This window comes from Melozone crissalis, unplaced genomic scaffold (genome assembly GCF_028551555.1).
Source record: "Melozone crissalis strain CALT ecotype California unplaced genomic scaffold, PUWL_Pcris_2 ptg000014l_1, whole genome shotgun sequence".
NCBI classification, from domain to species: domain Eukaryota; kingdom Metazoa; phylum Chordata; class Aves; order Passeriformes; family Passerellidae; genus Melozone; species Melozone crissalis.
In genome coordinates this window covers 15,117,696-15,135,519 of record NW_026535792.1, presented here as the reverse complement: position 1 = coordinate 15,135,519, position 17,824 = coordinate 15,117,696, and the positions used below count along the sequence as shown (strand labels likewise).

At 39.5% G+C, this 17,824-nt stretch overlaps 1 protein-coding gene across 1 annotated transcript in view; it reads left to right on the top strand.

Moving 5' to 3' along the window:
- The window catches only part of TRPM1 (transient receptor potential cation channel subfamily M member 1), a 35,626-nt gene extending 18,127 nt beyond the window's left edge, over positions 1-17,499 (top strand). The window contains exons 18-26 of the mRNA XM_054272719.1: positions 216-347; positions 2,314-2,442; positions 2,758-3,009; positions 3,589-3,763; positions 6,905-6,925; positions 8,533-8,677; positions 10,732-10,931; positions 12,067-12,199; positions 14,064-17,499. Of these exons, the coding sequence (XP_054128694.1) occupies positions 216-347; positions 2,314-2,442; positions 2,758-3,009; positions 3,589-3,763; positions 6,905-6,925; positions 8,533-8,677; positions 10,732-10,931; positions 12,067-12,199; positions 14,064-15,327 (2,451 nt within the window). The 3' untranslated portion in view covers positions 15,328-17,499. The remainder of the gene's footprint in view (positions 1-215; positions 348-2,313; positions 2,443-2,757; positions 3,010-3,588; positions 3,764-6,904; positions 6,926-8,532; positions 8,678-10,731; positions 10,932-12,066; positions 12,200-14,063) is intronic.
- The last annotated feature ends 325 nt before the right edge of the window (positions 17,500-17,824 follow it).

Genomic DNA, 17,824 nt, shown 5'->3' with positions numbered 1-17,824 from the left:
CAGTCTCAATCATGGGAGAGTATAGACTGAATTCTCAGGGCATGGGAAGTGTTTGTGGAGTTCCAGATTTGCAGAATTCTATTGATATATTTTTAAAAACAGGTCTGTTGCTCAGGGGAATCCCTGCATAGTTAACAGGGCTGGGGCTGTGGTTGAGGAAAACTACTATTTTAGCTGCTGTGTATTGATGAAATCTGACAACTTTGGTCTTCCAGGATGCCAATGCAGATACAGGCTCCCGAAAAGGGGATGAAGAGAATGGAAAGAAAAAACAACCGAGCCTTCCAATTGGAACAAAGATCTATGAATTCTATAATGCACCTATTGTCAAATTTTGGTTCTACACAGTAAGTCATGATGATTAAACTGACAGTGATCATTTTTCTCACACCTGTGAAACTGACAGGATTCCAATGTAAAAATAATAAACATGTAGTAAATAAATGTTTTACTGACTTTTGTGGAATCTAATGAGTAAAGCACTCCCTTTATTCAGAGGAAAAAGCACAGACAGTGAAACAGAATGGATAATAATTGAAGCTTACATTGTCAGTCTCTAAAGCTCCCACATGCTGTGAAGGAGGCTCTGTGGGGAATACACCAAACTAAGTGCAAGCTCCACAATCCAGGCACTCAATCCAAACTAGGCTGGATTCTCTTGCTTTGTAAAGGACCTGGCTCTGTTCTGCATTGAAATGTCCTTTAGGCCCCAAGAAGTAACCCCAGGGTATCATTGCCATTTGCCCTGTGGCTCAGATGGGAGCACAGATCCCAGTCTGCTAAGACTATATAGGTTCTTTTATTAAAACAATAAAACCAATCTAAACTAAAATACTTATTTTTGACAAGCATCTAATTTTATTGCATCAAGAATTATCAGGTGTTAAACTGTTATAATTAAACAGAACATCTATTCATGCTACATGCACAAATTTTGTGTGTGCCCTGTAAAAGGGATACTGGTTTCTTGTATGTTCAAGACTAGGATGCCTGATACCTGATAGGTCATAGTAATATGCAAGTTTTCAGTTTTAGCACATTTTAATCACAAAACACTACATTAATCCCTTTCTGCTGCCTGAGTTAATAATTTAAAAGCGAAATTCCTGTTTAATTTCAAAGAAAAGTGTTCAGCATGGTTTTACAGTGCAAAGAAATTACATTTTAGTGGGCTAAAAAAGCCGCAGGCATAAAGGGGCTGGTTTAGAGTGCTTCAGAATTGCTGTTTTTCTTCTTTCAGCAATTGAGATAATTCAGCTGTCTGGATCATATGCTCCCCAGCCTCTGGGACTCCTTTAGGTGCTGGAGGCCCCTGGCTGTGCCAATGTGGAGGGCTTTGCAGCAGGCCTGCTTCCTGCAGAGAAGGAAATATTTTTTCTTGTGCAAGTAAGGGTCTTCAGCAGCTGAATATTTCACCCTTGGCCTCAACACCCAGGCTCATATGAATGTCCTAATTAGCACAGTTATTAGGGACCTGACTAAAGGGGGCTTTGCTTTCCTGCATTATCAGGCCCCTCAGCTAAGAGGATTTGCCTGCCTTCTGTCTGGTGTTTCTTGTCTGGTGATGCAGCCTTCTCTGCTCTTACTGAATTAGGCTTTAGCAAGAAACTTGCTCCTGAGACTGGGAGCTGCTTAAAGTAACCAAATCGCCTGCAAACCTACTGTCCATGTAGATGGATTTAAGTGACAAATGTAGGAAGAGGGACTGAGGAATGAAGTTTGCATGCCTCTGGCTTCAGCTGAAGAGTGTATTCTTCCCAGATGGGCTCAACCACATCATTACAGAGTGGAGAAGCAAGTGGGCTGGCTGGCTCTTTATTTTCCCTACCCCTCCAGGCAGGTGCTGCTCACAGCTTTACTTCCTGTTCTGCCTTGAGATGGTGGGTAAACATTTCACACTGAAAATTCCATTCTTTAGAAAACTCCATTTTCTCCCTGAAATATCCTTTGGTTTGTTACTGTTTTGCATCCAGGTTTGTTTTTTCCCTTTTAAGTCATTGAATCTTTTTTGATTTCTCAACTCTGGATTTCTGAGTTCTCAGAATTTTTACTTTGGCTGATCACCAAAGGCTGCTGTGCAGCTTGGAGACACAAGCACCAGTAGTTTGACATTTACACAAGTGGTTATAGAAAACTGAGTGTTAGCTCTTTTGGCTTACACTAATAATCCAGGACTGTGTAATGGAAATAAGTGGGGAGTTGGGTTTTTTTGTGTGTGCAAGTCATCTCAAGTAATTGAATACTGCCCAGTTTGGGAGGATCCTAGGATGCATCATCTAGAGTCCATGAAGGATTTTCCTCCTTTTTTGGCAGATATCATACCTTGGTTACTTGATGTTATTTAATTACATCATCTTGGTGCGGATGGAACGGTGGCCATCAGTGCAGGAATGGATTGTCATCTCCTACATTGTGACACTGGCTTTGGAGAAAGTCAGAGAGGTAAAGCCTGCCCATACCAACATCCCATAATCCTTAGAACAAAGCTTGCTCTTTATAATGGCCTGGACTTGTGCACAGGGTTGAGAGGTCACACAGGAGAGAGAAGACTGTCATATTCTAAATATACTAATAACTGAAAATATTCTTGCTTGAAGCAAATTTTGCTGACAGTGGAGGGTGTCTGAAATTCAGACACCTGTTGAATATGACAAGATTTGTCTTTTTTCATGACCATTACTTCAAAAATGTAACTTGGAGTTTTTTCTAACTGGTTTTTTGTTGTAAATTCATATGTTTGTTTGTTTTTTATTTCAGATTTTAATGTCAGAGCCTGGCAAGCTGAGCCAAAAAATCAAAGTTTGGCTCCAGGAATACTGGAATATTACTGACCTGGTGGCTATTTCAGTATTTATCATAGGAGCAATTCTTCGCCTGCAGAACCAGCCTTACATGGGTTATGGAAGAGTGATTTACTGTGTAGATATCATTTTCTGGTACATCAGAGTACTGGATATCTTTGGTGTGAACAAATATCTGGGACCTTACGTCATGATGATTGGAAAGATGGTTAGTGCCTAAATTGCTATAAATTATGTCTTTAAGAACTCCATGTGAAAATAAATTCTATTCTGCTTTAAAAAGAGTTTTTCTATCGAGTAGGACTGAATACAGCCTGTGAAAAGTTGCCATGTGAATTTCATGCACACACACACACAAGATGTTATACTCATGTAATAACAGATTGCAGGTACACTAGGATTATCCAGAAACCCATCAGCTGTGCACAGGAGATGGTACAGCAATGATTATGATATCCTCTCTTTGCAGCCACAGAGGAGATCTGTGTTGAAAGCACAGCATACTACATTTGATGCAAAGGAATGGGGATAGCAAAGGTTCTAGCATTTTAAGTATTTTGAAGTATAATCTGGTATTCCTTTAAGTAACTGCTTTCTCTGCATTTGTATGTATGCTTAATACCTGAGGTAGAGTAGTACTTAAAGTACTAATGAGTAGTACTTAAAGCATGATGTCAAGCAGATTCTCTTGCCATTTCCTTGTTTGCTGCAATTCCTGCTGGCAGACAGATCTGCTGCTGCCACTGGTGCTGAGAGGCTCTCTGCGGTCCCTGCTCTCTCTCTGCAGATGATTGACATGCTGTACTTTGTGGTGATCATGCTGGTGGTGCTGATGAGCTTTGGAGTGGCCCGGCAGGCCATCCTGCACCCGGACGAGGAGCCCTCCTGGCGGCTGGCGCGCAACATCTTCTACATGCCCTACTGGATGATCTACGGAGAGGTGTTCGCTGACCAGATAGACCGTAAGAGTAGAATTCATAGTAAGAGTCTGTTTCCTGTTTCTCAGGCAGATGATCAGATCCAAATTAAAGACTGCTTTTAATTTGGAAGTAGTGGGTTTTTTTGCTTTATGATGATATTGTTGTTGTTTTCTTGTGGCAGACCCGAGGCTGAGCAATTTTGTCTTCCCCACTCGTGTGTCTGCTCTCTTGGTTTATATTCAAATTCAGTTTAACACAGGAAGTGATGTAGTCTGGAATATTCTCTTGTCCAAGAGTGTGGCTGTATGAAGTGTTCTGTTTATTTGCAGGGATCAACATAGATCATTCTGAAATGTTCTTTTCATTCAGAGGTTTACTAAGAGTCAGTTCCAACAGAAGAAAAAGGAAAGAAATCCCTTGTGCAGGGAGGTTAAAATACACATATTCTTTCGTCTCCAACTCACAAGCAATGAGCTCATACATTTTTACTCCCAGTCATACATCTGTCTGCTTTCAGAAACGTTTCCATTTCATTAATCACTCATGTTGTTTTTTTCTACACCTGTGGGAAAACAAAACAAAAAAAGCAATCTCCACTTGATTAGCTTTGGATGTGGAAATAGCCTTTCTTACAGGAATCCTGCACACTTTTAAAAAATACTTGTCAGCATTTTAAAGGAGATGTAAGCTGTCCTGTTACTGCTAATTTTGTGCTAATATTTGAAATTTGTATGACAGTCCAATGTGCAGCTGGTCTCCTCTAGTGTGTATCATGTAGTTTGTACTTTATCTGAAATAATACAAGCTGCTGTTTCAGCTTTGTATATTTGTTACCTCAGTCACCTGCATATACTGACAGGTAGGGAAGTGAAAGGATGAAGAACCTGAAGGTCTGAGTTCAAAAACCATTAAGGTTCATCATCATGAGAAGCTTTTTTTCTAAATGTCATTAAAGTGTACTTTAACTGTTTAGAAAGGAATGAAGTGTCATTAGTCTGTTTCTGAACAGTGCACAATCAGCTCAACTTTGCTTTCCTAATGAATGTTTGTTTCAATTATGTAACTCAGGGTACAGTAAGTTACTCTTGCCAAGTGAAAGGCCAAGCCTGTCATCTGCTGTCTGATAGTGCAGTTTTAGTGCACATGAGAGATCCTGAGCTTATCCTGGTTCACAGGTGGGACAATTCCCCCATGGAGAGGAAGTGACTGTAATGGGCTATCCCTTATCTCATGTCCAGTTTGAACAAAGAATGTTTGCCAGTGTAGACAGTTTGATTTCTTTATAAATCAAAACTCACACCTTACCAGCCATCTCTTTAGTGTAAGAGGGGTCCCAGGCTTCTCTCATGCTTCCAGTCATTTCTCAGTCCTATACTCAGCATGCTTTGGATTGGAAATCTTTCTTCAGCAGTGCAAAAGATTTGGGGGTCGAAAGGTTTGGACTTTCTGGTTGTACAAGTTCAGCTACTTGGTCCTTCCCAGGTCAGAAGCTTTGCAGGGCATAAACTAGCTTGGAAGTGTGTGGCTTTACATTGTTTTAATATTAAAGTAATTCTGGCTATGCAAGGCATTCTTCTACACTGCCTTACAATTGTTCTGTAAATTTCTCCTGGATAGAAGTCTATGGACTGACTCCTGAAGATCTTTTTGCTTTCAATAAGAAATTTTCAGTCTAATCTGTCTGTGCTTCTCTGTAAACACACTGCAAAAGCCGCCTCAGAAGTCACTGGGGAGTCATGGCTATGGGCAGTCTAATATGACTCTGACTCAAGAGTTAATGGCTGGTTTTGGCAAGGTCCAGAGGTGTTAAAAAATTATGGAAAAAGTATTTATTCAAAATTTTCCTCTGAAAGAAGGCAGTTGGACTTTGTCAGTAGCTTCTCTGAGGATGGGAAGAATCTTATACATTCATCTGGAGATCACAAGTCACAGAATTTGCTGGGCTTGGAAGATACCTTTGGAGATCATCCAGTTGAACTTTCCTGCTCAAAACAGGGTAAATTAGATTTATCCCAGATGGCTTAGGGACTGTCCAGTGATGTTTACAGTATCTTGAAGGATGAAGAGTGTGCAGCCTCTTTGGACAACCTGGTTTAAATGGAATTGTCCATCTTTCCACCTTTGCCCACTGCTGCTTCTCCTTTCACTGAGAAGAGGCTGGCTCTGTGTTCTTTTCTCCCACACATCATCAGGTATTTACAACATTGGTAAGATCTCCTTGGCCTTCTCTAGACTAAATTATCCCAGCTTTCTCAGTCTTGCCTCATTTGTCAGGTAGCCCAGTCTCCTTAGTAATGGAGATTGGATCTCCCCCTCTGTGGCCACAACTGGACTATTCTGATATGTCCATGCCTGATTTCTATGGAGGAGCTGAGAACCAGGCACACAAGTCCGCAAGTGGTTTCACCAGAGCTGAGTAGAGGTAAATAATTACCTCCCTTAATTTGCTGGTAACACTTTCCCTAATGCACCCCAGGAAGCTCTTTTTTGGTTCACTCTCTTTAGAAGATGAGCACAAGCAAAAAGTTATCAGCATTTTGTACTCAACAGCATCATATTCTTAAACAATAAAGAAACCTGGTTGAGTTTTATCAATAGTGTGACTTTTCTTACCAACATTTAGGAATTGGCAGGCAAGTATCCAGACTGGGAGTCCAAATGGGCATTAATGATACTGATGTTTTTACAGTGTCAAATAGCATGCCTATTAGTGGAAATGTAGCTATTCAAAAGAAACAGCTGACAGATTCAAAGCCAGGGTGGTTAAAAAAATAAAAGAGAGACAATGTTTCCATAATAGCTGAAAGAATGATTTTTGTATGATAATTTTGAGTTGCTTGGTGTTGATGGCCAGTTTTGTTTACTTGCCGGAAATATCATGTATATTTAAATGATCATCTGCCAGAAGCATTTTGTGATATATTATTATCATTAGTTTGCTGCCATATGTAACATTTGGGGAAAACAGCATGAAAAGGAAATTGCAGAATGCAATGCATTTTTAACAAAGACATTTTTTCTCAACATATATCTCTACTGTTCTGACATTTGAGTTGCTTATCCTTTCTTGGCAGCAGAACTGTATTTCCAGTCATCTTTTTTTGGGCTCTGTTTATTATTGTATTGTTTTCTTTTTTCTCTCCCTGCCTCCTTTCTATTCCGTTCCTTTGGACTGGTGTTCAGTCTATGCCATGGAAATCAATCGTAAGTCTCTGGGGAGAGCTGATTATCTCATTTAGCTGAATATGTTCATTAATGTTTTTCTTGACTAGTCAGTTATATTTTAATTGCAGCACTTATGCAATATTCAGGTGTGAATGTTGTTTTTCTACTGTAATAGTTTCATTAGAAAATAAGCGGAGGAAAAATATTTTAATACAAAATGCAGATCAGAAGTTTTAACTGAGTTGAAGTTGTTGCTAAGACTTGTTTCTAGTACACTAACAGTAAAATAATTGGGTTTTTTAATTATGATGCATAAGTGGCATTGTACAACTAATTTCCTTTGATTACCTAGATAGAATATTACTGTGGTTTTGGCAGTATTTTCATTGGTCCATTAGAATAAAATAAGGACTCACTTAACTTTCCTGCTATACTTCTCTTAGGAAAACCAGGAAAAAATTTAGGTCTGATGTTTGAAAAGCAAGTAAAATGAATGCTGTTCATTACAGTCCAAACAGCTCTTTGAGACCTCAGAAAATAAGCTTAGTTTGTGTTCAAATATTTTGAAGTATTTTTCAAGTGAGGCTGAAGCATTGTGGTTTTTTGCAAAATTTTTAAAAATACCGGGTTTTCTATTTACATAAACTAAATCTGTTATGAACTCTGTCAGACTTTGCATTTGCTTAGATTACAGCTAAGGAACCTGTGGCTGACAAGAACTTTACCTGCTACTAAATAGTTGCAAAAGTTAGCCTTCTATTTGAAATCAGATGTGTTGGCACTGCACTTACAGACAGAAAAAAATTGCTGCATTTACCCAAATCCAAGACAGGTCTTACCCAAGACAACCTATGTAAACTTAGAATTACTTCAGGCAATTATTTTATATTGGTTTGATCAATATTTTCAATTTTTGTCCCATTCTCAGTAGTCTTAATTTGTTGCTACTATATTATTTTCATTTTAGAATTGGATCTTTTTGGTAGCATTAACCTGCTGGTAACATTAACAGTCCCAGATAGGTCAAGTAACAGTCTGGGATCCATCTAGGGAATCCAGTAAGGGGCAAAAGGAGACAGGGCCAGAGACAGAAGGGTCCATCCAGGGGACTCACCCTGGTCCAAGGTCCATCCTGGAGGCAGGAGTGAGACACAGCTCAGGCAGGGACAGGTGTGCAGAGGGGGCACAGGTGCAAACCCCAGTGAAGCTGGTCAGGGACATTAAAGGACTCTTCAATACTCTGAGCCCCTGTAGGTTTTGAATTTATGCTCAGCAATCTGTTACCACTAAAACAATGCTTTTATCTCTTTGGCAAGGTATTCTTACAAGCTAATTTTAATAATTTGTTTGTAATTCCACTATTAATATGTATGTGTATGCATGAAGATCTGGTCTTTGATTATTACTGTGAGAAAAAGAAACTCCATGGGAATGTGAATAGAAAGCCACACTGTACAGTAAGGAGTTGCCTCTCTGTTCACTAATATGGAAGCAGAATTTGAAGTAGAAATTATACATACTTGCTCCTGGAAATAATCTGACAAAAATTGGCAACGTTTATGTAAGTATCATCATTAAATAAACAAGAATAGTATTTTTAAGTATCAGGCAATTTGTGAAAAATACCTTTCCTGCTTTTCCTTCAGCTCCTTGTGGGGACAATCTTTATGATGATGATGGTAAACGCCTTCCTCCGTGCATCCCAGGGGCCTGGCTCACTCCTGCTATCATGGCCTGTTACCTGTTGGTAGCAAATATCCTATTGGTAAACCTGCTGATTGCTGTCTTCAAGTACGTAAACAGTCATGCATCTTTGTCTTATTGTCAAGATAAAGTTTCTGTTTGAGCCCAACAACTGATTCTGCAAGGGTTTGCATTCACTCAGGATCTCACTATTCCATGGATGTCACTGGCAAATTCTGGCAGCAGGGGTGCCCTGGAGAAGAGAGAGTGGCTTTGAATTTGCCAGGGATTGCAGCAATGGATGTGAGAGAACCTGACTACTTCCAGTTACCTTCTGATGGATAGTGGCAGGCCTCAAGGTTGCTGTGGAAAGATGAGAAATGGGATCCCTGAAACCTGGCACACACCTGACAGAAACCCGTGTAGCCACTGGCAGTCACAGCTCTGCAGGAGAACAGCAGAACAAAACTCAAAAGCCTGAGGCATTTCCACTACATCATCTGGCTTTTGTCATGTTTTGTTTTCCATTTAGAAAAAGAAATTAGGGCCTTGCAGAGTCCTTTCATGACCTAAAATATAGTCTGTATTGCCTTGAACCATCAGGTAGGATGGCTATGTGTTGCCAAGGTCTGTGGCCAATCCAAGCAGGGTGCAGTATGCTCATATTTAGACTTATCTGGAGTAAAACTAAAGAAATTTCTGCTGCTTGTTCTTCCTACCTGCACCTAGATTGCATGCTTTTCCTCTCATGATGTGGGGATTAATAAAATAATGACTTGCTGGCAATACTTTCTGAACAGAGCACCTGAGAAAAGCAGGTGATCCGTTTTTGCTGCCTTCAAACATGTAGTGTTGGAGGGCTTGTTGGTGTAAGCTTGTGTCACAAATGCAAAAAACAGTCCTTCGTGTGCCCAGAAATCTGCAGCTCACAAAGCCTGTCTTTCATTTGATGTATGTAGCTTAAAAGGTCATGAATTTAAAGTACTCAAATGCCAGTCACATAGCTGGGGAGAAGGGGAAGAATCTTACAATGGTAGCTATTATTGGCTGAAGGACCAAGGCATCAGCAGTTTGGGAAGTAGGTCATGCTGTTAACTCCTGCCATCCCAGCCTGCTTGCACAGGGCTGAGATCTAGCTGGGGAATTCCTGCTGTAAAGGAGACACGGATGAAGACAGATTGTTATTTATCATTGATCATAGTCTCATGTAGACTTAACCTAAAGAAAGTAAAATCTATGTGTATACAGGAATTCTTTGGTTTCGAAGAGATGTTTTAACTGGTTTTATGGATGTAGAGATTCTAAAGCATATAAAGTTAGGAAATAAGTGGACAGAAAATATAAAAAGGAAGTTCCAGTATCATCACCATCATAGAAGTGCAGTGCGCTGTCTGAAGATACTTTAAAATAGCTTGGAAAGCCTTTTCCAAGACAGAATATCAAGTCTGCTTTCTCTTAGTTGGTATTTCATAACTGTGACTATTGTTATCTCTGGATTGACTACTATCACTTCTTATCAACTGAATTTTAAAATTAAAATCTTTAAAACACACCTTACTTTGCTGTAAAAATGATGAAGCTTCCAAGAATAAATTCCTTTACAAGAATCTGCAGCATGTTTTCGAATCAGAAGTTTGAGGAAGTAAAGTTTGAATTTAGGACATTCTGTGAAAACTTGAAAAGTCTTCTATGTAGGTCAAGCTGATTAGCATATTAAAGGCAAACTATGTGAAGCTTCTGAGTTTAGCATACAAAATACTTTTCATGGATTTAATACTTTGTGTAGCATCAAATACTGGCGTGTGTTAAAAGAAATAGTTTATAACCAAGCCCAAAACACCAATTATGTGATGCATAAATTGTGTGAGTTTGTTTTCACTGGCACCTAAGGGATTTGTGCAGTAGCAGCACTTGGTCTGAGAGGACTGTTCTGAGTGGTGCCTGAGGGGTGCAGAGCACCTGCTGTTTGCTGCCTTCAAAAGGAGTGGTGCAATCACGAGTTCTATTTAATCCTTAGTTCAGTAGCACCCACGAAGAGCTGAACCAAGCAAATCCTGTGGCTCCATGAGGTTATTGAGCTGCTGCTTTTTTCAACACAGTACTTGCTCAGTGAAAAGTGAGATTAGGGACCTCATAGAAACTGTACCTATGTTTCCTTTCAGCAATACCTTCTTTGAGGTAAAATCAATATCCAACCAAGTCTGGAAGTTCCAGAGGTACCAGCTGATCATGACATTCCATGACAGACCTGTCCTGCCACCACCAATGATTATCTTCAGCCACATCTACATCATCATCAAGCGAATCTGCTGCCGCTGCAGGAAGGGTGATGGAGACCAGGACGAGCGTGACAGGGGACTGAGTATGCAAAAAATCTTCTCTAAATTGAGTTCTTTGCACCATATTAGCAGAAAGCAGGAGCTTCTAGAACACTGAAGTGTTTTGTTCACCTTGCCCATCAAGTGTATTTGCAGAAGAGAGTATGGGCCAATATTTGTATCAAGTATATGTATGTATGTAACAGCTCTTGGGCTCTGTGAGTACCTGAGAATTTGCAACTCTCAGATGCTAAAAAATACCTCCTTTAACATTCTTTCTTAAAACAAGATGGAATTTTCTGCCTTCAGGGGTTTACCAAATTCTGGTGAAGCCCATATGTTGGGAGGGGCAAATAGGAATTACAGAAGGAATACAGTTTCAAATGTCAATTATAGTGTCAGCTCTTTGTGAGCAATCTGTGACTGTGAGTATCCCCACCATCATTTGGAGATTTATCTGTCATTTCACAGGGAAACTGTGAGGATTCTTCTCCTAACATACTCTGTAACTGTTAATAATTATTTTCATTATATGCCTCATGGAAATAATGTGAGGGATGCTCACAACATCCCTCTACTTCTACATTTCACAGGAAACATTTTTGCACAAGAGGAAAAATGAAGAAAGGAAATGTAATGTTCCTTCCAAATGCAAAGGGACAAATTCAGATAAAGGATGAATTGTTCCCACAAGCTTATAATCCCCTTGGATTTTTCTTGTGTGATTAGAAATTTCTTAACATCTTATCCAAAGAATATCTCTGAACAATCTGTTAAGTTTATCTCTTGCCTATAACTCACATCCTTTTAAGAATAACACTTGAATGAAGGAACAGCCAAACTGGCAGAGATTGCCCAGGTCTTTATCTTGTAAAATCTGCTCCATTTGTTCAATGCACAGCTGTTGAAAAGTGCCAAAGTCATTCAGAACATAGAGCCCCCTGTGGATGGCCATGGAAGCAGATGATGCTCATCATGCATTCCATTGCCTTCATAGCTCTGCCCATCTTTAGCTAAGTGCTCATTGCTTATGTAAAAAAATCATCTGTTCATTTAGTAGGAGTAGCAGTAGAATCTGCAGTATGGCCATGTCTAAAATAAACTGCTAATTTGGATTTAAACTGTGTGCCAGAAGTTCAGAAAAAGGAAACTCCTCTTTTGTTCTTCTCTTTTGCACAGAGTTATTTCTGAATGATGAAGAGCTAAAGAAACTCTATGAGTTTGAAGAGCAGTGTGTAGAAGAATACTTCCAGGAGAAAGAGGATGAGCAGCAGTCATCTAATGATGAACGCATCAGAGTTACCTCTGAAAGGTACCTGTTGTAACAAAAATCCACTCTGTCTGTTGGGAACAGTCTTTTTAATATCTTCTTTATACCTGTGGTTGAGGGAAAATACAAAAGATTTTGATCTTGAAGAAAGCCACCACCAACTCAGAAACTGATCTGAATCCCAAATAACTATCTGAGCAGGTGCATCTCTCAAAAGAGCAAAGTTCTTGTTGTTCCTTCTGTTTTGTCACTAAATCTGCTGGTTTGGGTAGCTTTGTTATAAGAGCATCTTTGCTTATGATTAATTGTGTACATCTTAGCCATACGAGGATCAGAGTGATGCTTTTTATCCTTTTGAGAAAATTGCTGCTTGCTGAGCTTCCAACAGTTCATCCAACCATGAGAAATATGTTGGAGCTTAATGACAAAAGCACTGAGGGTTCCTCCCTTGGACCTGTGGTTTACATGAGGGTCTGGCCCTCACAACTGCTGAATTTTAATCTTGCCACAGATTCTCTTGCAGGCTTTGAACAAGGCATTTAGCTTTTCAGTGTGAACTTCCCCATATAAAAGGTGGGGAATATTCCCATGTTAATCATTATGCTTGCTCTGAGGACTAGGTAGTGTTTGCACATTGCTGTGTAAGCACACAGTGCTAATGGCAGCAGCCTTTTTTGCCAGGTCACTTGGCAGGACTGTTCCCAAAGGCTCTGCCTATTCTGTCAGTAGATCTAAGTAAGTCAAGAGATGGGGTCTTTTGTCACTTCCTTGAAATGAAGAAAAATTCTCCCTGTAATGAAAATCATACACATTTGAAACACTCTTTCACCTTAATCTGTCTCAGAGTATTCTGTTGATTAAGTACTCCAAATACATATTTATCTATATATCTATTTGAATCTTCATTTTAACATTTGTTATGAATTAGCTCTGTGAGCCATATAATTCTTTAATAGATAAAATTCTTTCTCTTGAGAGAGGCCCTGAACATCTTGCATTATTATATTTGAAATTTGAGAATAGAGAAGTAAATTAAACCTGCTACATATATTTGAGTAGTTTCTATCACACTGGTTATCCGTGGCAATTTGTCAAATTCCTAGGTATTGTGGCAGAGAATAAAGCAGGGCTGATAAGCCTCACTGATTCACTATGGTCTATGGCCACAAAGCAGATTTGCTTATTTCTCATGGCTCCTTGCTCCAGATGCTTCATCATCTTTTGTGTATGGGAGCAAGAAAACGTTCATTTAATTTCCACAGTAGATTTATTAGTATATGATCTCTAAGCCACATTCCAGCTAATTATGTTTATATGCTTTTTTCTAGTACCATTGCATCCATTATGATATAAATGATAAAAAGAAAATGGGAAAAAGTATTATTTTAATTGAACTAGACAATAGTTCCATTCCCTTCAGCTGATACAAAATAGAAAGGTATTTCAAGAGCAAGGGCAATCCCATCAACACCAGTAAATGTTTCTCTCTCATGCAGCGGCAGAACCTGTTTTACAACATGCTTTGATGCTATTTTAAGTCACCCTGTGAACATGCCATTAGAAAGTACTTTTCATGTAATTAATTTGATATTTCACAGTGAAAGAGAAAACAAGTGAGCACACAGTGGGTGGCACACGCAGAAATGTTAATAGAAGTCTGTCCCTAAGGGCTCTCTTGCCATGAATATAAGGGCAAAGTTCAAATACCCCTCTAATATGGTGTACAAAAAGCAGGGATAACAAGAAAATGCTCCTGCTTTTGTTGCTACCCATAGGAAAAAAGAACAAGGCATGACAGACACCACAAAATTCTGCCTTAGGAAGAAATCAGGAGCTGTGTGCCTGTAATGGGTTACTGCACAATTCTACAGGTTCTGTTCTCTGCTTCCTTTCTTATACCCCACAGAGTTGAAAATATGTCCATGAGGCTAGAAGAGGTGAATGAAAGAGAGCATTTTATGAAAGCCTCTCTGCAGACAGTGGACCTGCGGCTGTCTCAGCTGGAGGAGCTCTCGGGCCGGATGGTGAATGCTCTGGAGAAGCTGGCGGGCATCGACAAAGCCGAGCTGTCGTACACGCGCTCGCGGGCCTCCTCCGAGTGTGACGCTGCCTACCTGCTGAGGCAGAGCAGCGTCAACAGCTCTGATGGCTACAGCATGTACAAATACCACATCAGTGGTGACGAGCTCACCTTTGATGACAGCACCACGCCCATGTCACCGGCCATGCGTAAAAAAGCCCACTCTATTGGTACCAAAGAAGATGGAGCAGACCCAAGGATGCTGGCTCCAGAGCACCAAACTGGACTCCATACCTCGAGTCCTAATGCAGTTGCTACAGCAGATCACAGTAAATCTACACTAGAAATTGCACAGAATGTTTCCAGAGCCCATTCTGGCTCAGGTGGTTTGGGGAGTGAAAAGCAGGGGGGTTTCAGTAGTGATGGAATGATCCCTCAAAGTGTGAACCAGATGAATTCTGTTACAAACAGTCAGTCAGCAGCAGGACCAGATTTTCAGAACACTCAGTTAAAAGTAGAACGTACCAAGTTAGAAGCAACCATCTCTTATCCCTTGGACAAATCCAAAGCAATGCGCTATTTTCCTCCTGAAACTTTCAGTGCTTGTCAAACCACTATGATGAAGTCAAGGAGCTTTATATTTGCACAAGGTGGAAAACTGGTTGGAGGAGTTAACAACTGGACCTCAGAGTACAGTACCATTATGGATCAGGTGTGCCCTTCTACAATTGAGCAGTGGGCCACGGAGTGGAAATACGAAGTTGAGCAGCAGCTTTCTCAAGAGCGTCCTCCAGAATACCCTGGGCTGATCTCTGAGGCAGAAAGGCAAGCAGAGGAGAAGCAGATGGACACAGATGATGATAGTAATGTTGCTGAAGCAGGTATGAGTGCCTCTTACACCTCTATGCCTGCCCCTGTCAAGGCTGAGAAGGAGAATTTCCTGTCAGCAAAACCAGAAAGGACTCCTGGGTTCCCATCAGTACGCTCCAAGAGTTTGCACAGCCATTCCCGGAAAGCCAAGTCCGTGAAGGACAAATTAAATAGACCAGGACATGCCAGCAGTGTAACTAATTTGGTGGTAGCGTTCGGCAGTGCAACAGAAGAACAGAAAACTAGGCAAGAAAATGCATCCACAGAAACTGAATGTTAAAGTGGCTTATGGTCCCTGTTTTACCAACAGTTGAGCAAGCAGAGTGACAAATTGAACAAATTAGGGATTTTAAAATTAATTTCTAAAGAAGAATTGTGAATATATGTATTCCTCTTCTGTTAAAATTAATAGATGCATGTTCTGTTCTTAAATAAATGTTTGCTGGGTTGGGTGAAAGGGAGATGTTCTCTCAGGGGCAGATAAGAGGTAGGTACAGTCCACAGATGCCGAATATATAGATATTCCTTTGTTCCATTCCAGCCTCCCTCATAAGCTCATTTAATGACAAGCTCATTATAAAGCTCTTAGAGGAAGAGCAATATTATAATGTAATAATTTTATCAGAAGATTTCTGAAACTGAACACATTTTTAACCAGCCTTAGTTTTATCCTTACTTATGCAGCTGGTTTCTTTGTAGCCATGGTGTTTTTTGAGATCAAAACAAAATTGTTGGAGGCAAGGAAAACTTATGCAGTCCCTTCTTTCACTTCTGATTTCATGCATGCTGCTCAGCTTCTCTTTCAGAATGGCATGACATGGCATTCTCATCCACTAAAATAGGTCAGACTGGCAAAATACAGTTGTGTTTGGAGAAATCTGACCTGGAAAGCCACATGTAGACATATTCTTAATCTGTCCTTGAACTTCAGTGGCATAATCTTGCTTTCAGTATCACATCTGTCCCCAACCCAAAGCATGCTGTGACAGCCTTAAACTGTTGAAAAACAGTGATCATTGTTTCAAAATGTTTTGGGAGATTCTAAGAATACCAGGTACATAGATATTTTAATAATAGAAATCCAAGATCTGCATTAGTATTTTGTATAAATGAGGATTACAACAGAAGTCCATGCAGACTTAGAAAAAGATTCTGACTTTTCTTAGATGCCTGCAAGTGAAAACAAATCAAAACAGAATGGGAAAGGTGTTCTGATCAGGTGAGATTTTGATCTTTGCTTGAAACAAATCTACTGTGACAAATTCATCTTCCATTTTGCAATTTCATTATGACACACGAGGAACAAGGAACAGTTTCTAGGAGTCTGTCTAAACAATATATAGATTTTCCAGATGAGAATAGAAATTCCTTTTTTTGAGTAAATTTTCTTGAGTAAATTTCAAAAACAAATGCCAAAGGAGAAAAGTCTCTACACCAAAATTGTTTTGAGGACAAAGAGTAGAAATCAGCATCTGTAGTTAGATGTATCCAGAGCACTTGTCTCTGCAGTGGCATTCTAAGTATTAGGTTTTGATCATTTTCTTCATAATAGCAGACTGTTATTTGCCTCATTCTTCCCTGTTAAGTTTTAGGAATTTTGATTTTCCAAATATTCAGCACCTCTCTTCAACAGGGGATGCTTACCACTGGGCAGAGAATTTTGAAAATGAGTTAAAGGCAGAATACTGGTCCAAGGTTTATGCTTAACTCATTCATATGCTATTTTGAAAAGATGTAATTTCTTTTTTCACTCACCATCAGCCCCACAGTGCAGGTCTCAGTGTCCTCCTTGACAATGATGCTTACAGCATTTTGAAATGCAGAGATTGATGGATTGGCTTTATAAATGCATTAATGGTATCTGATTTGTATTGTTTGCATTATATTTTCATGCTCCATCCATTTTTATACCCTGAAGTACTGTTACTAGACTGAATGATCATGGAAAGTGCACAGACATTTCACACAGTTCAGTCATCATTTCTTTTGGATTTTTGCTATCTTGGTTCTTACCAGCAGGTTTACTGGTTTCACTGCTGTTGGAACAGTGTTGACACTTTGCTTTTTATGTGGGCTTCTCTTTTTTTCAACTTAGGGAACTTGACATTTTGTACAAACAGAATGACATTTGAAATTGTTTCACTTCCATGTTTACTTCTGTGTTACCATTCTGTGCAACTACATAGCCATTGTGTATATGTGGTTAAAATAGCCTCCAGTTTGCCAATGCCTTGTTATTGTTTGCCTGCACGTTCACCAGAAATGGATTCATTACAAACACAAAGGGATGCAGCTTTTCAGCACTGTGCTAAACAAGCAGTATGCATTGTGGAATGGAATACAGTGTGTTGCATACCTCTTGTTACATTGTCTTTATGAAATGCGTGTTAATCATGCTTTTGACCACTTAATTTTTTTAGCACTTACATTGAAAATTTGTCTGATAGCATGTAGATTTCAAACAAAAATATTTTACCTTTGTATTTATATACTTCCTTTGTGTAAAAATATTTATAAAGAAACACATGAAAAATATGATAAATTAATTCAATATACCAATTTTTTTCTCTATAATGTCCGAACACTTTACTAATCTGTTTCTTCTTATGCAGTGCATGGGCCAAACATCTTCTAATATTTTTTTTTTCCCTTAACAGTTGCCAGTAATTTTGCATAAAGTTTTCTACAGAGGGATGATTTTAAGAGGTTTGGATATTTTCTGTGTTCTCACACAGCATGAACTGAATGAAAACCTCTCTGCCGCTACATGTGAAGTA